The sequence below is a fragment of the Somniosus microcephalus genome, unplaced genomic scaffold (assembly GCF_052327205.1).
Source record: "Somniosus microcephalus isolate GS21.2 unplaced genomic scaffold, FLI_Smic_1.0 unresolved_chr7, whole genome shotgun sequence".
In the NCBI taxonomy this organism is placed as follows: Eukaryota; Metazoa; Chordata; class Chondrichthyes; order Squaliformes; family Somniosidae; genus Somniosus; species Somniosus microcephalus.
The window spans coordinates 30,918,404-30,936,405 of record NW_028225185.1 but is presented as its reverse complement, the minus strand read 5'-3'; the positions used below and the strand labels follow the sequence as shown (position 1 = coordinate 30,936,405).

The 18,002-nt window shown below is 54.1% G+C and overlaps 1 protein-coding gene and 1 non-coding gene across 2 annotated transcripts; both read left to right on the top strand.

Moving 5' to 3' along the window:
- Nucleotides 1-1,344: 1,344 nt before the first annotated feature.
- LOC147086721 (small ribosomal subunit protein uS4) lies at nucleotides 1,345-10,514 on the top strand. Its single transcript, XM_085978877.1, has 5 exons — nucleotides 1,345-1,368; nucleotides 5,396-5,505; nucleotides 5,633-5,755; nucleotides 7,272-7,458; nucleotides 10,263-10,514. Exons 2-5 carry the CDS (start codon nucleotides 5,409-5,411, stop codon nucleotides 10,438-10,440), a joined length of 585 nt encoding a protein of 194 aa, XP_085835003.1. The 5' UTR covers nucleotides 1,345-1,368; nucleotides 5,396-5,408; the 3' UTR covers nucleotides 10,441-10,514.
- LOC147086722 (small nucleolar RNA SNORA23) lies at nucleotides 3,865-4,039 on the top strand. The gene has a single exon (XR_015075760.1). It is a non-coding gene; the product is annotated as a small nucleolar RNA SNORA23 (small nucleolar RNA).
- Nucleotides 10,515-18,002: the final 7,488 nt, after the last annotated feature.

The following is an 18,002-nucleotide window of genomic DNA, read 5'->3' as shown; positions in this document are numbered from 1 at the left end:
AAACTGCGTCTGCCACCTGCCCGCCCATTACGCCAGCCTCCTGAACCAACGTAGAAGGTAGGAGCAGGAGTAGGCCATTCGGCCCCTCGAGCCCGCTCCGCCTTTCAATGCGATCATGGCTGATCATCCAAACTCAGTACCCTGTCCCTGCCTTCTCCCCATATCCCTTGATCCCTTTAGCCTTAAGAAATATATCCAACTCCTTCTTGAATATATTTAATGAATTGGCCTCTACTGCCTTCTGTGGTAGAGAATTCCACAGGTTCACCACTCTCTGGGTGAAGGAATTCCTCCTCATCTCTGAAGTGGGTTAAAGGGAGAGGATACAATCGAAGAAATTTACGTTGAGGGGGGAAAAAAAAGTAAAAAAAATTAAACTCCCGTGACGTCATGGCCCTGAAAGGCGGTTAAAACCGTTCTTTCGTTTAAAAATCGACGTGGTGGCGTCATCACGTCAGAGGGGACGAGCGAGAAGGGGGCGGGGCCAAAGCTTATCCTCAAAGCAAAATTTAATTACCAATTTTAAAATTGCAAAGCAGGCGCAGAGTTAATGTTTAGTGAGGGAAAGAGAGGTTTCGATTGGAGAAAAGTGCGATTTAAAAGGCCCAGGGGGCGAAACAGATTTTAGAATTGGCGGTCGACGCGGTGACGTCATCGCGTCAGAGGGGAAAGAGCGAGAAGGGGGGCGGGGCCAAAGCATGTGCTCAAAGTAAAATGTAATTAGCAATTTTGAAAATGCAAAGCAGGCGCAGAGTTAATGTTTAGTGAGGGAAAGAGAGGTTTCGATTCGAGAAAAGTGCGATTTAAAAGGCCCAGGGGGGGAAAAGAGATTTTAGAATTGGCGGTCGACGCGGTGACGCCATCGCGTCGGGGCCCAGGCTTGGCGCAAAGCAAATTAATTAGCGATTTTAAAAATGTAAAGTAGGCGCAGAATTATGGTTTAGTGAGGAAAAGACAGGTTTTGCTGTGAGAAATATGGGATTTAAAGGCCGGGGAAAGGGGGGAATTTTTCACAAGGTGGGTCGGTGACGTCAGAGGAGCGGGAAGAGGGCGTGGCTACATGAGGGGGCGTGGCCACCAATGTTTATTTACAAAATGAAGGTAAAAAATTATTTTAAAATGTCAATCAGCTCAATCTTGATGTTTGATGAGGGATAGAAAGGTTTTCCTGTAAGAAAAATGGTTTTAAAAGGCCGGGGAAAGGGAATTTTAAGCGGAGCGCGGTGACGTCACAGGGGTCGTGGCCAAGGGTCAGGGGGCGGGGCCAGCCCCAGGGGGCGGGGCTAGCCCCAGGGGGGCGGGGCTAGCGAGGATATATAAAGCGGCGCAGGCGGAAGTGGAGCCTCTTTGGCAGGCGGGCGGCGGCAGGTGAGGATCGCAGGCGGAGTGAGCCTGAGCCTGTAATGGACTCCACGCTTTCCTCTCGTTATCCTCTTGCTCTCTGCATTTATAAAACATCTTTTGGGCTTTATTTGGTTTTTATATTTTAAAAGTCTTCCTCTTTTGCTTTTTTTTTTCCCCCTGATTTCTCTTAAATTTCTCACTTTTGCTATTTTCTTGATTTCCCCTCTTTAATTAGCTTTTTTGTTTCTTGATTTTTCTCTGTTTAATTTTCTCTCTGTTCTGCTTTTTGTTTTCTGAATTTTTTTTTTTGCCCTATTCAATTTTCTCTCCTTGCTGCTTTATATTTCCTGGTTTCTCCCCCCTCCCCCCTCCCCCCCCCCCCCCCCCCCCCAACACCCCTACTTGATGCACTTTCTGTATCTGACACTAGCTCTTTCCCCCTGCCCCCCCCCCCCCCCCCCCACATAAAAACATGAAAGATAGCAGGATTCGGCCCCTCGAGCCTGCTCCGCCATTCAATGAGATCATGGCTGATCATCCAAACTCAGTACCCTGTCCCTGCCTTCTCCCCATATCCTTTGATCCCTTTAGCCTTAAGAAATATATCCAACTCCTTCTTGAAGATATGTAATGAATTGGCCTCTACTGCCTTCTGTGGTAGAGAATTCCACAGGTTCACCACTCTGGGTGAAGAAATTCCTCCTCATCTCTGTCCTTAGACTGTGACCCCTGGTTCTGGACACCCCCGCCATCGGGAACATCCTTCCTGCATCTAGTCTTGTCTAGTCCTGTTAGAATTTTATAAGTTTCAATGAGATCCCCTCTCATTCTTCTAAACTCCAGCGAGTGTTGCACTTTCTGCCCCACTCCTGGCTTTTTGCAGCATTGCGCTCTCTCTGTATCTGACACTTACATTTGTCTTGTAATACATAAACATATATGTGGAATGTTTAAATGTCTTAATCTAAATGTACACTCTTGGGAGCCGCAAGCCTACATTTCGTTGTACTGCACTTGTGCACTAACAATGACCATAAAAGTTGATTTGATTTGACTAGCTCCTGTTCACTCCCCCTCTTGCTATGCAAGGAGTTAGATATATTTCTTAAGGCTAAAGGGGTATGGGAGAAGGCAGGGACCGGATACTGCATTTGGAAGATCAGCTGTGATCTCATTAAATGGCGGAACAGGCTCGAGGGGCTGAATGGCCTACTCCTGCTCTGTTTCTAATCCCCAACCAGCAGAAATAGTTTCTCTCTCTACCCTATCTGTTCCCCTTAATATCTTGAAAACTTCGATCAGATTGACCCATAACCTGCTAAATTCCAGGGAATACGACCCTAGTTTGTGTAATCGCTCCTCGTAACTTAACCCTTGGAGCCCGGGTATCATTCTGGTAAACCTACGCTGCACACCCTCCACGGCCAATATAACCTTCCTACGGTGTGGTGCCCAGAACTGCTCACAGTGCTCCAGGTGTGGTCTAACCAAGGTATATGGAGACCAGAACTGTGCACAGTGCTCCAAGTGCAGTCTAACCAAGGTATATGGAGACCAGAACTGTGCACAGTGCTCCAAGTGTGGTCTAACCAAGTTATATGAAGACCAGAACTGTGCACAGTGCTCCAAGTGTGGTCTAACCAAGGTATATGGAGACCAGAACTGTGCACAGTGCTCCAAGTGTGGTCTAACCAAGGTATATGGAGACCAGAACTGTGCACAGTGCTCCAAGTGTGGTCTAACCAAGGTATATGGAGACCAGGACTGTGCACAGTGCTCCAAGTGCAGTCTAACCAAGGTATATGGAGACCAGAACTGTGCACAGTGCTCCAAGTGTGGTCTAACCAAGGTATATGGAGACCAGAACTGTGCACGGTGCTCCAAGTGTGGTCTAACCAAGGGATATGGAGACCAGAACTGTGCACGGTGCTCCAAGTGTGGTCTAACCAAGGGATATGGAGACCAGAACTGTGCACAGAGCTCCAAGTGTGGTCTAACCAAGGTATATGGAGACCGGAACTGTGCACAGTACTCCAGGTGTGGTCTAACCAAGGTATATGGAGACCAGGACTGTGCACAGTGCTCCAAGTGTGGTCTAACCAAGGGATATGGAGACCAGAACTGTGCACAGTACTCCAGGTGTGGTCTAACCAGGGTTTTGTACAGCTGCAGCATAACTTCTAACCCCCTTTTATTCTGGTCCTCGATATAAAGGCCAGCATGCCAACAGGAAAGGTTAGTTTAAGAATTCAAAGTCTCTTTCAGGACCTGATCTGCAAAGAAGCTGGTCTCTTGAAGTGAGAATCAAGCTGTTGGATTGACAGTGTGGTCACTGTTGTAATGTAGGAAAGGCGGCGGCCAATTTGCGCACAGCAAGCTCCCACAAACAGCAATGTGCTAAGTGAGGGTCTCGTCTGTTTTTGGGTGGCGGGGGGATTTGAGTTACTGGTGCGGGGTGCGAGTTAGCGGGGGGGGGGGGGGTGGGGGAGGTGGGTGGGTACTGTCTGGCTGACCCGGCCTCTGGGAGCGCGTGCACGGTTTCCCATCCGTGTCCGGCGCCGACTCTGGGCCGTGTTCTGCGGCTCGGCCGGCGCTCGCGCAAGTCTCCCGCACGCGGCCGTAGAGCAAGCGCCGAGACCATAGTACCGGTCAGTCTGTGCCCGTCACTGGCCGGCCTCCAGGATCTTGCACAAGGGGAGCCGAGGGGGACGCTCCGCTGCCGGAGGTATTGGACGGTGGGGGATACGGGTAGGGGAGAGGGATGCTGAATGTGTGCCGGGTGTTCTCTGTAGCGATCCCAGGGCCGCTATTGGGAGGTGAGGTGGATCTCCCGGGGCCCTGTGGGATGTCCTGCGCTGGAGAGTTGAGGTGTCTTGAGATGGTGGGAGTGTGGTAGAGAGCTGTGGGTCGTTCTGAAACATAGAAGATAGGAGCAGGAGCAGGCCGTTCGGCCCCTCGAGCCTGCTCCGCCATTCAATGCGATCATGGCTGATCATCCAAAATCAGTACCCTGTCCCTGCTTTCTCCCCATATCCCTTGATCCCTTTAGCCTTAAGAAATATATCCAACTCCTTCTTGAATATATTTAATGAACTGGCCTCAACTGCCTTCTGTGGTAGAGAATTCCACAGGTTCACCACTCTCTGGGTGAAGAAATTCCTCCTCATCTCTGTCCTAAATGACTTACCCCTTATCCTTAGACTGTGACCTCTGGTTCTGGACTCCCGACCATCGGGAACATCCTTCCTGCATCTAGTCTGTCTAGTCCTATTAGAATTTTATAAGTTTCAATGAGATCCCCCCCTCATTCTTCTAAACTCCAGCGAGTACAAGCCCAATTAGCCCAAGCCCAATTGACCCAATCTCTCCTCGTGTCATTCTTGCCATCCCAGGTATCAGTCTGGTGAATCTTCGCTGCACTCCCTCCATGGCAAGAACACACCATTTGCCTTAACCGCCTGCTGCACCTGCATGCTTACCTTCAGCGACTGGTGCACAAGGACACCCAGGTCTCGTTGCACTTCCCCTTCTCCCAATCTATTGCCGTTCAGATAATCTGCCTTCCTGAGATGGTGGTAGATTGCTGTGGGACGTGTTGAGCTGGTGGGAGTGTGGTAGAGCCCTGTGGGACGTGTTGAGATGGTAGAACTGTGGGATGTCCGGAGATGGTAGAACTGTGGGACATCTTGAAATGGTAGAACTGTGGGATGTCCGGAGATGGTGGGACTGTGGGACATCCTGAGATGGTGGAGTCCTGAGATGGTGGGACTGTGGGACGTCCTGAGATGGTGGGTCTGTGGGACATCCTGAGATGGTGGGACGTCCTGAGATGGTGGGATTGTGGGACGTCCTGAGATGGAGTGTGATAGACCTGTGGGACGTCCTGAGATGGAGTGTGATAGACCTGTGGGACGTCCTGAGATGGAGTGTGATAGACCTGTGGGACGTCCTGAGATGGTGGGAGTGTGGGATATCCTGAGATGGTGGGAGTGTGGCGAGGTGTCCTGTCTTGAGTCGGCCCCTGACCATTCCTCCTATTCTTGCCGTGCAGACTCTGAGCAATCATGCCAGTCGCCAGGAGCTGGGTTTGCAGCAAGACGTACGTCGCTCCCCGGCGCCCGTTTGAGAAGTCGCGCCTGGACCAGGAGCTGAAGCTGATTGGTGAGTCCGGGTCTCCCGAGGGATGGGGGCGGGGAGGCTCGTGACGGTGTTCCTGCTCTTCAGGGGGGAGGGTCCTGGGGCAAGCTAGGGTGTCTCCGTGCTTTAACGGTTGTGTCTCTCCCTCCAGGCGAATACGGGCTGCGGAACAAACGTGAGGTATGGAGGGTGAAGTTTACACTGGCTAAGATTCGCAAGGCCGCCAGAGAGCTGTTGACCCTGGACGAGAAAGACCCCAAGCGCCTGTTTGAAGGTAAGTCTGGTCCCTGCTGACAGGATGGGCGAGGCGATTTAACATGGGGGTCTCCTAGTGGTTCACGGTGCCTGGGGATGGCGGGGCTTAGCAGGATCTCATTCCCGGTACATAGGGGTTATGGTGCCTGAATTCAAGTGATGGCCACTCTGCTGAAACCCTCATCCCAACGCCTCTCTCCGGCCAGGCTCCTCACTGTTGCAACTCAATTCTCATCCTCCTGTTCAAATCCCTCCATGGCCCTCGCCCCCTCCCTATCCCTGTAACCTCCTCCAGCCCCTACAATTCTCATCCTCCTGTTCAAATCCCTCCATGGCCCTCGCCCCCTCCCTATCTCTGTAACCTCCTCCAGCCCCTACAATTCTCATCCTCCTGTTCAAATCCCTCCATGGCCCCTCGCCCCCTCCCTATCTCTGTAACCTCCTCCAGCCCTACAATTCTCATCCTCCTGTTCAAATCCCTCCATGGCCCTCGCCCCCTCCCTATCTCTGTAACCTCCTCCAGCCCCTACAATTCTCATCCTCCTGTTCAAATCCCTCCATGGCCCTCGCCCCCTCCCTATCTCTGTAACCTCCTCCAGCCCCTACAATTCTCATCCTCCTGTTCAAATCCCTCCATGGCCCCTCGCCCCCTCCCTATCTCTGTAACCTCCTCCAGCTCTACAATTCTCATCCTCCTGTTCAATTATCCCCACGGCCCTCGCGCCCCCCCCCCCACTATCTCTGTAACCTCCTCTAGCCCTACAATTCTTCTCCTGTTCAAATCCCTCCATGGCCCCTCGCCCCCTCCCTATCTCTGTAACCTCCTCCAGCTCTACAATTCTCATCCTCCTGTTCAAATCTCTCCATGGCCCCTCGCCCCCTCCCTATCTCTGTAACCTCCTCCAGCCCTACAATTCTCATCCTCCTGTTCAAATCCCTCCATGGCCCCTCGCCCCCTCCCTATCTCTGTAACCTCCTCCAGCCCTACAATTCTCATCCTCCTGTTCAAATCCCTCCATGGCCCCTCGCCCCCTCCCTATCTCTGTAACCTCCTCCAGCCCCTACAATTCTCATCCTCCTGTTCAAATCCCTCCATGGCCCCTCGCCCCCTCCCTATCTCTGTAATCTCCAGCCCTACAATTCTCATCCTCCTGTTCAAATCCCTCCATGGCCCTCGCCCCCCTCCCTATCTCTGTAACCTCCTCCAGCCCTACAATTCTCATCCTCCTGTTCAAATCCCTCCATGGCCCTCGCTCCTCCAATTCTGCACCTTGTGTCTCTGATTTAGGCTCGTGTTATGTGCCTTGGGATGTTTTACTGTTAACGGTGCTATGTAAATGGTGGGAGTTGTCGATGGGAGATGGTGGGCTATCAAGTCAATGATGAGTTGTTATCCCTGTCAGACAGTAAGTGTTGAACTCGTTGATCACTGAGACTTGGTTCGTGGGCTATATCAGCGCAAGACAGCGCCTCGCACTGTCACTGGTTCGTTCCCTCATGTGTTAACTCGCCCTTTCTTTCCCCCCCACTCTCAGGTAACGCTCTCCTGCGCAGGTTGGTGCGGGTTGGGGTGCTGGACGAGAGCAAGATGAAGCTGGATTACATCCTGGGCCTGAAGATTGAGGACTTCCTTGAGCGCCGGCTACAGACTCAGGTCTTCAAGCTGGGCCTGGCCAAGTCCATCCACCACGCCAGGGTGCTGATCAGACAGAGGCACATCAGGTAGGTCCCAGCGAGCAGTCTGCCCCCCATCAAACACTCCCAGGGCAGGTACAGCACGGGTTAGATACAGAGTAAAGCGTCCTCTACATTGTCCCATCAAACACACCCAGGTCAGGTACAGCACGGGTGAGATACAGAGTAAAGCTCCCTCTACACTGTCCCATCAAACACTCCCAGGGCAGGTACAGCACGGGTTAGATACAGAGTAAAGCTCCCTCTACACTGTCCCATCAAACACTCCCAGGGCAGGTACAGCACGGGGTTAGATACAGAGTAAAGCTCCCTCTACACTGTCCCAACAAACACTCCCAGGGCAGGTACAGCACGGGGTTAGATACAGAGTAAAGCTCCCTCTACACTGTCCCATCAAACACTCCCAGGGCAGGTACAGCAAGGGTTAGATACAGAGTAAAGCTCCCTCTACACTGTCCCATCAAACACTCCCAGGGCAGGTACAGCACGGATTCGATACAGAGTAAAGCTCCCTCTACACCGTCCCATCAAACACTCAGGGCAGGTACAGCACGGGTTAGATACAGAGTAAAGCTCCCTCTACACTGTCCCATCAAACACTCCCAGGGCAGGTACAGCACGGGTTAGATACAGAGTAAATCTTTCTCCACACTGTCCCATCAAAGACTCCCAGGGCAGGTACAGCACGGGGTTAGATACAGAGTAAAGCTCCCTCTACACTGTCCCATCAAACACTCCCAGCGCAGGTACAGCACGGGTTAGATACAGAGTAAAGCTCCCTCTACACTGTCCCATCAAACACTCCCAGGGCAGGTACAGCACGGGTTAGATACAGAGCAAAGCTCCCTCTACACTGTCCCATCAAACACTCCCAGGGCAGGTACAGCACGGGTTAGATACAGAGTAAAGCGTCCTCTACATTGTCCCATCAAACACTCCCAGGGCAGGTACAGCACGGGTTAGATACAGAGTAAATCTTTCTCCACACTGTCCCATCAAAGACTCCCAGGGCAGGTACAGCACGGGGTTAGATACAGAGTAAAGCTCCCTCTACACTGTCCCATCAAACACTCCCAGCGCAGGTACAGCACGGGTTAGATACAGAGTAAAGCTCCCTCTACACTGTCCCATCAAACACTCCCAGGGCAGGTACAGCACGGGTTAGATACAGAGTAAAGCGTCCTCTACATTGTCCCATCAAACACACCCAGGTCAGGTACAGCACGGGTGAGATACAGAGTAAAGCTCCCTCTACACTGTCCCATCAAACACTCCCAGGGCAGGTACACCACGGGTTAGATACAGAGTAAAGCTCCCTCTACACTGTCCCATCAAACACTCCCAGGGCAGGTACAGCACGGGTTAGATACAGAGTAAAGCTCCCTCTACACTGTCCCATCAAACACTCCCAGGGCAGGTACAGCACGGGGTTAGATACAGAGTAAAGCTCCCTCTACACTGTCCCATCAAACACTCCCAGGGCAGGTACAGCACGGGTTAGATACAGAGTAAAGCTCCCTCTACACTGTCCCATCAAACACTCCCAGGGCTGGTACAGCACGGGGTTAGATACAGAGTAAAGCTCCCTCTACACTGTCCCATCAAACACTCCCAGGGCAGGTACAGCACGGGGTTAGATACAGAGTAAAGCTCCCTCTACACTGTCCCATCAAACACTCCTGGGGCAGGGTTAGATAGAGTAAAGCTCCCAATTAAACACAAATTGCTTTTGTCTTTGTGCAGAACTTAAGCCCTGTAGGGAGGGGGAGACGGTGCACGTCACAGGGCTTTTGTTCAGCGAGGTCAATTCGGCGCCGCGCCGTATACCTTGCCCAGAGCGAGCGAGCTCTCTACTCCGACCAGCACTGCACTGGAGGATCGGACGGCCGCGGAGAGGTAATGGCTGAGCTTCAGGGATCACTGCCGGCAGAGGACGAGCGTTGGCGTGTCTGGCGTCGTGTTTTAAAAGCAGTTCTGTGTCCCCGTACTTCCAGGGGGCCCAGCAACTAACTCTGCGCTGTTTCCCGTCTAACGGTGTCCTGCTGTCCTCCTCGCAGCTGGCAATGCACTGTAACTAAGTCGGGGCGAATTGGCATCCATCTTGTGCGAGTTTTGGCGGGGGGGCCAGTCCTGGGCATCTTCCTTCTTCCGGTTAAGAAGGCAAATGGTATGTTGGCCTTCGTAGCGAGAGGGTTCGAGTACAGGAACAAGGATGTCTTGCTGCAGTTGTACAGGGCCTTGGTGAGACCACACCTTGAGTATTGTGTGCAGTTTTGGTCGCCTTATCTGAGGAAGGATGTTCTTGCCATGGAGGGAGTGCAGCGAAGATTCACCAGACTGATACCTGGGATGGCAGGAATGACGTATGAGGAGAGATTGGGCTTATACTCACTGGAGTTTAGAAAAATGAGAGGGGATCTCATTGAAACTTATAAAATTCTAACAGGACTGGACAGACTAGATGCAGGAAGGATGTTCCCGATGGTCGGGGAGTCCAGAACCAGGGGTCACAGTCTAAGGATAAGGGGTAAGCCATTTAGGACAGAGATGAGGAGGAATTTCTTCACCCAGCGAGTGGTGAACCTGTGGAATTCTCTACCACAGAAGGCAGTTGAGGCCAATTCATTAAATATATTCAAGAAGGAGTTAGATATATTTCTTGAGGCTAAAGGGATATGGGGAGAAGGCAGGGACAGGGTACTGAATTTGGATGATCAGCCATGATCTCATTGAATGGCGGAGCAGGCTCGAGGGGCCGAATGGCCGACTCCTGCTCCTATCTTTGTTTCTCCCAATCCAGAGACTAACCACCCTCCTCCTCCCTCCCCCAGGGTCCGCAAGCAGGTGGTGAACATCCCGTCCTACATCGTGCGACTGGACTCCCAGAAGCACATCGACTTCTCGCTGCGCTCGCCATACGGGGGCGGCCGGCCGGGCCGCGTAAAGAGGAAGAACGCCAAGAAGGCGCAGGGCGGCACTGGGACCGTGGACGACGAGGAGGAGGACTGAGCACCGGCGCCTCGCGCTTGGGAATGTCCACAGATTTCAGTGTACATCAAATAAAATCCCTTTATTTCTCTCTCCCTCAGTGTCTCTTGTTACTTTGAGGCCGTTGAACACATCGCTCCCTGTCTGATCGAGACAACTGATCATTTCTCCTGGAGTAAGTGGGGTCAGTTTGACTTGGTCTTCTGTAGACCCCACTTGGAGCACTGTGCACAGTCCTGGTCTCCATATACCTTGGTTAGACCACACTTGGAGCACTGTGCACAGTTCTGGTCTCCATATACCTGGGTTAGACCACACTTGGAGCACTGTGCACAGTCCTGGTCTCCATATACCTTGGTTAGACCACACTTGGAGCACTGTGCACAGTTCCGGTCTCCATATACCTTGGTTAGACCACACTTGGAGCACTGTGCACAGTTCTGGTCTCCATATACCTTGGTTAGACCACACTTGGAGCACTGTGCACAGTTCCGGTCTCCATATACCTTGGTTAGACCACACTTGGAGCACTGTGCACAGTTCTGGTCTCCATATACCTTGGTTAGACCACACTTGGAGCAGTGCACAGTTCCGGTCTCCATATACCTTGGTTAGACCACACTTGGAGCACTGTGCACAGTACTGGTCTCCATATACCTTGGTTAGACCACACTTGGAGCACTGTGCACAGTTCTGGTCTCCATATACCTTGGTTAGACCACACTTGGAGCACTGTGCATAGTTCTGGTCACCATATACCTTGGTTAGACCACACTTGAGCACTGTGCACAGTTCCGGTCTCCATATACCTTGGTTAGACCACACTTGGAGCACTGTGCATAGTTCTGGTCTCCGTATACCTTGGTTAGACCACACTTGGAGCACTGTGCACAGTTCTGGTCACCATATACCTTGGTTAGACCACACTTGGAGCACTGTGCACAGTTCTGGTCACCATATACCTGGGTTAGACCACACTTGGAGCACTGTGCACAGTTCTGGTCACCATATACCTTGGTTAGACCACACTTGAGCACTGTGCACAGGTCTGGTCTCCATATACCTTGGTTAGACCACACTTGGAGCACTGTGCACAGTTCTGGTCTCCATATACCTTGGTTAGACCACACTTGGAGCACTGTGCACAGGTCTGGTCTCCATATTATAAAAAGGATATAGAGGCACTGGAGATGGTGCAAATAAGATTTACAAGAATAATCCCAAAACTGAGAGGTTCTAACTATCAGGAAAGGATGAACAGGCTGGGGCTCTATTCTCTAGAAGCGAAGGCTGAGGGGTGGCTTGATGGAGGTCTTTAAGGTTAACAGGGTAGATGTAGAGATGTTTCCACTTGTGGGGGTGGCCAGACGTAGGGGCGATCAATATAAGGCAGTCACTGATAAATCCAATCGGAAATTCAAGAGAAACTTCTTTACCCAGCGCGTTGAGAAGGTGGAACTCGCTGCCAGCGGGAGTGGTTGGGGTGAACAATGTACAGGGTGGGGAGGGGTTACCACACACTGACCTCTGGGCTAGGAGGGAGGGTTCCTGTTCCAGATCTGGTGTGAAACTTTCAAAAGTTGGTGTTCAGAGAGATTTGGGTGTCCTTGTGCAAGAAACAGCTAGCATGCAGGTACAGCAAGCAATAAGGAAGGCAAATGGCATGTTGGCCTTTATTGCAAGGGGGTTGGAGTATAAGAGTGAGGAAGTCTTGCTCCAATTGTACAGGGCCTTGGTGAGACCACACCTGGAGTACTGGGCACAGTTTTGGTCTCTTTATCTGAGGAAGGACATACTTGCCTTGGAGGCGGTGCAACGAAGGTTCACTAGACTGATTACTGGGATGAGAGGCTGTCCTATGACAAGAGATTGAGTAGATTGGGCCGATACTCTGTGGAGTTTAGAAGAATGAGAGGTGATCTCATTGAAAGGTCTAAGATTCTGAGGGGGATTGACAGGGTAGATGCTGAGAGGCTGTTTCCCCCTGGGCTGGAGAGTCTCGAACCAGGGGTCACAGTCTCAGGATAAGGGGTCGGCCATTGAGGACTGAGATGAGGAGGAATTTCTTCACTCAGAGGGCGGTGAATCTTTGGAATTCTCTGCCCCAGAGGGCTGTGGAGGCTCAGTCGTTGAGTATATTCAAGGCCGAGATCGATAGATTTTTGGACTCTCGGGGAATCGAGGGATATGGGGATCGGGCGGGGAAAGTGGAGTTGAGGTCGAAGATCAGCCACGATCTCATTGAATGGTGGAGCAGGCTCGAGGGGCCGACTCCTGCTCCTAATTATTATGTTGTTAATTATGAGGACCAGATTGGGGCTCGACTATGACGCTGCCTCCCACAGTCAGATAGCGTGCTGACGTTTCCTGTAGGGGGAAGCAGTGAGGAGCTCTTGTGTGGTGGTGGCAATCGGGAGGAATCTTCCCTTATCTGAGCACGTGGGTGATTTTGTGTCTTGCATGCCTCCGTCCAAACTCCTGTCTCCAGGTCGGCATCTGAGGTAGAATGTAGGTCGCCCCTTGCTCTCCCTTAGAAGGCTGTGGGTTCAAGTCCCACACCAGACTTGAGCACAAAAATATGGGTTGATACTTCGGGGCAGTACTGAGGGAGCGCCGCACTGTCGGAGGGGCAGTACTGAGGGAGCGCTGCACTGTCGGAGGGGCAGTACTGAGGGAGCGCCGCACTGTCAGAGGGGCAGTACTGAGGGAGCGCCGCACTGTCGGAGGGGCAGTACTGAGGGAGCGCCGCACTGTCGGAGGGGCAGTACTGAGGGAGCGCCGCACTGTCGGAGGGGCAGTACTGAGGGAGCGCCGCACTGTCGGAGGGGCAGTACTGAGGGAGCGCCGCACTGTCGGAGGGGCAGTACTGAGGGAGTGCTGCACTGTCGGAGGGCCAGTACTGAGGGAGCGCCGCACTGTCGGAGGGGCAGTACTGAGGGAGCGCCGCACTGTCGGAGGGGCAGTACTGAGGGAGTGCCGCACTGTCGGAGGGGCAGTACTGAGGGAGCGCCGCACTGTCGGAGGGGCAGTACTGAGGGAGCGCCGCACTGTCGGAGGGGCAGTACTGAGGGAGCGCCGCACTGTCGGAGGGGCAGTACTGAGGGAGCGCCGCACTGTCGGAGGGGCAGTACTGAGGGAGTGCCGCACTGTCGGAGGGGCAGTACTGAGGGAGCGCCGCACTGTCGGAGGGGCTGTATTGAGGGAGCACCGCACTGTCGGAGGGGCAGTACTGAGGGAGCGCCGCACTGTCGGAGGGACAGTACTGAGGGAGCGCCGCACTGTCGGAGGGGCAGTACTGAGGGAGCGCCGCACTGTCGGAGGGGCAGTGCTGAGGGAGCGCCGCACTGTCGGAGGGGTAGTACTGAGGGAGCGCCGCACTGTCGGAGGGACAGTACTGAGGGAGCGCCGCACTGTCAGAGGGGCAGTGCTGAGGGAGCGCCGCACTGTCGGAGGGGCAGTACTGAGGGAGCGCCGCACTGTCAGAGGGGCAGTACTGAGGGAACGCCGCACTGTCGGAGCGGCAGCACTGAGGGAGTGCTGCACTGTCGGAGGGGCAGTACTGAGGGAGCGCCGCACTGTCGGAGGGGCAGTACTGAGGGAGCGCCGCACTGTCGGAGAGGCAGTACTGAGGGAACGCCGCACTGTCAGAGGGGCAGTACTGAGGGAGCGCCGCACTGTCGGAGGGGCAGTACTGAGGGAGTGCCGCACTGTCGGAGGGGCAGTACTGAGGGAACGCCGCACTGTCAGAGGGGCAGTACTGAGGGAGTGCCGCACTGTCGGAGGGGCAGTACTGAGGGAGCGCCGCACTGTCGGAGGGGCAGTACTGAGGGAGTGCCGCACTGTCGGAGGGGCAGTACTGAGGGAACGCCGCACTGTCAGAGGGGCAGTACTGAGGGAGCGCCGCACTGTCGGAGGGACAGTACTGAGGGAGCGCCGCACTGTCGGAGAGGCAGTACTGAGGGAACGCCGCACTGTCGGAGGGGCAGTACTGAGGGAGTGCCGCACTGTCGGAGGGGCAGTACTGAGGGAGTGCCGCACTGTCGGAGGGGCAGTACTGAGGGAACGCCGCACTGTCAGAGGGGCAGTACTGAGGGAGTGCCGCACTGTCGGAGGGGCAGTACTGAGGGAGCACCACAGTGTCGGAGGTGCCGTCTTGTGGATGAGACGATAAACTGAGGCCCCTGTCTGCTCTCTCAGGTGGACGTAAAAGATCCCACGGCCACTATTTCGAAGAAGAGCAGGGGAATTCTCCCCGGTGTCCTGGGGCCAATATTAATCTCTGAACCAACATCACTAAAACAGATGATCCGGTCATTATCACATTGCTGTTTGTGGGAGCTTGCTGTGTGTAAATTGGCTGCCGCGTTTCCTACATTACAACAGTGACTACGCTTCAAAAGTACTTAATTGGCTGTGAAGCGCGTTGGGACGTCCTGAGGTGGTGAAAGGCGATCTATTAATGGGACACTTTTTGCTTCTGAAGAGGGAGTCTTTCCATCAGAGACCAGCAGCCTTCTCCAATCCCAGTTGGAGTGGGCGGTGGCGGTGGAGGGGTGGGGGGGGGCTAAATATGGCTCCGTGGCCCCTGGGTGAGCGAGTGGTCAATCAACCAGGGTTCCTGCTCCTGGTCGCTGTCCAGGAAAGTGCCCGTGGGGGAGTCCCGTGACCCCCCCGGCGAGGGGTCGTCGCCGTGAAGCGATAGCAAAGGGTTAAAGAGGAACAGGTGTTGGGTTGAGGGACAGATGGGATTGGCCAATGGTGGGAGGAGTCCAGCAGAGGGACGTTCCCAACAGCAAGTGGGGCGGGACTGAGCTGATTCATCAACGCTCCTGCAGACGGCATTCAGTGCTAGCTCTCGCCTCGCCTGGAGTTGACAGGTTTGGGGTTCAGGAGGAAGAGCGATAGAGAGAGAGAGGAGCCTTTGCACCACAAGCACCTCTTGGCCAAGGATCCTAGCAGTCTTCGGTACAGCGACATGTGGGTATTCTAGGAGGTCCCGTCGCATATGCCAGCGCGATTGACTCTCCATCAGAGTCTACCAGGGCGGAGAGGCGTTGAATCGAAGGGACAGCGAGAGAGGTGAGATGGGTTCTCAAGGGAAGGAGGGACCTTGTGATCTATCACTGTCCAGTGAACCCTGGGTTAGAGAGAGGGGAAATCAGCCAGGGTTCCTGCTCCTGATCACTGTCCAGTGAACCCTGGGTTAGAGAGAGAGGGGAAATCAGCCAGGGTTCCTGCTCCTGATCACTGTCCAGTGACCCCTGGGTTAGAGATTGGGGAAATCAGCCAGGGTTCCTGCTCCTGATCACTGCCCAGTGACCCCTGGGTTAGAGAGAGGGGAAATCAGCCAGGGTTCCTGCTCCTGATCACTGTCCAGTGAACCCTGGGTTAGAGAGAGAGGGGAAATCAGCCAGGGTTCCTGCTCCTGATCACTGTCCAGTGAACCCTGGGTTAGAGAGAGAGGGGAAATCAGCCAGGGTTCCTGCTCCTGATCACTGTCCAGTGACCCCTGGGTTAGAGAGAGGGGGAAATCAGCCAGGGTTCCAGCTCCTGATCACTGTCCAGTGACCCCTGGGTTAGAGAGAGGAAATCAGCTAGGGTTCCTGCTCCTGATCACTGTCCAGTGACCCCTGAGTTAGAGAGAGGGGAAATCAGCCAGGGTTCCTGCTCCTGATCACTGCCCAGTGACCCCTGGGTTAGAGAGAGAGGAAATCAGTCAGGGTTCCTGCTCCTGATCACTGTCCAGTGACCCCTGGGTTAGAGAGAGGGGAAATCAGCCAGTGTTCCTGCTCCTGATCACTGTCCAGTGACCCCTGGGTTAGAGAGAGGGGAAATCAGTCAGGGTTCCTGCTCCTGATCACTGTCCAGTGACCCCTGGGTTAGAGAGAGGGGAAATCAGCCAGGGTTCCTGCTCCTGATCACTGTCCAGACCCTGGGTTAGAGAGAGGGGAAATCAGCCAGGGTTCCTGCTCCTGATCACTGCCCAGTGACCCCTAGGTTAGAGAGAGGGGGAAATCTGCCAGGGTTCCTGCTCCTGATCACTGCCCAGTGACCCCTGGGTTAGAGAGAGAGGGGGAAATCAGCCAGGGTTCCTGCTCCTGATCACTGCCCAGTGAGCCCTGGGTTAGAGAGAGGGGAAATCAGCCAGGGTTCCTGCTCCTGATCACTGCCCAGTGACCCCTGGGTTAGAGAGAGAGGGGGAAATCAGCCAGGGTTCCTGCTCCTGATCACTGCCCAGTGACCCCTGGGTTAGAGAGAGGGGAAATCAGCCAGGGTTCCTGCTCCTGATCACTGTCCAGTGACCCCTGGGTTAGAGAGAGAGGGAAATCAGCCAGGGTTCCTGCTCCTGATCACTGTCCAGTGAACCCTGGGTTAGAGAGCGAGAGGAAATCAGCCGGGGTTCCTGCTCCTGATCACTGCCCAGTGAGCCCTGGGTTAGAGAGAGGGGAAATCAGCCAGGGTTCCTGCTCCTGATCACTGTCCAGTGACCCCTAGGTTAGAGAGAGGGGAAATCAGCCAGGGTTCCTGCTCCTGATCACTGTCCAGTGAACCCTGGGTTAGAGAGAGGGGAAATCAGCCAGGGTTCCTGCTCCTGATCACTGTCCAGTGACCCCTGGGTTAGAGAGAGGGGAAATCAGCCAGGGTTCCTGCTCCTGATCACTGTCCAGTGACCCCTGGGTTAGAGAGCGAGAGGAAATCAGCCGGGGTTCCTGCTCCTGATCACTGCCCAGTGAGCCCTGGGTTAGAGAGAGGGGAAATCAGCCAGGGTTCCTGCTCCTGATCACTGTCCAGACCCTGGGTTAGAGAGAGAGGGGAAATCAGCCAGGGTTCCTGCTCCTGATCACTGTCCAGTGACCCCTGGGTTAGAGAGAGGGGAAATCAGCCAGGGTTCCTGCTCCTGATCACTGTCCAGTGACCCCTGGGTTAGAGAGAGAGGGGAAATCAGCCAGGGTTCCTGCTCCTGATCACTGTCCAGTGACCCCTAGGTTAGAGAGAGGGGAAATCAGCCAGGGTTCCTGCTCCTGATCACTGCCCAGTGAGCCCTGAGTTAGAGAGAGAGGGGGAAATCAGCCAGGGTTCCTGCTCCTGATCACTGTCCAGTGACCCCGTGGTTAGAGAGAGGGGAAATCAGCCAGGGTTCCTGCTCCTGATCACTGTCCAGTGACCCCTGGGTTAGAGAGAGGGGAAATCAGCCAGGGTTCCTGCTCCTGATCACTGTCCAGTGAGCCCCTGGGTTAGAGAGAGGGGAAATCAGCCAGGGTTCCTGCTCCTGATCACTGCCCAGTGACCCCTGGGTTAGAGAGAGGGGAAATCAGCCAGGGTTCCTGCTCCTGATCACTGTCCAGCCCCTGGGTTAGAGAGAGAGGGGAAATCAGCCAGGGTTCCTGCTCCTGATCACTGTCCAGTGACCCCTAGGTTAGAGAGAGGGGAAATCAGCCAGGGTTCCTGCTCCTGATCACTGTCCAGCCCCTGGGTTAGAGAGAGAGGGAAATCAGCCAGGGTTCCTGCTCCTGATCACTGCCCAGTGACCCCTGGGTTAGAGAGAGAGAGGAAATCAGCCAGGGTTCCTGCTCCTGATCACT

Bases quoted from the DNA above. Each gene is read 5' to 3' on its own strand.
- LOC147086721 (XM_085978877.1), top strand. From the start codon at position 5,409: ATGCCAGTCGCCAGGAGCTGGGTTTGCAGCAAGACGTACGTCGCTCCC. The intron at 5,756-7,271 runs GTAAGTCTGGTC...CCCCACTCTCAG, and splicing joins CCCCAAGCGCCTGTTTGAAG to GTAACGCTCTCCTGCGCAGG. The intron at 7,459-10,262 runs GTAGGTCCCAGC...TCCCTCCCCCAG, and splicing joins ATCAGACAGAGGCACATCAG to GGTCCGCAAGCAGGTGGTGA.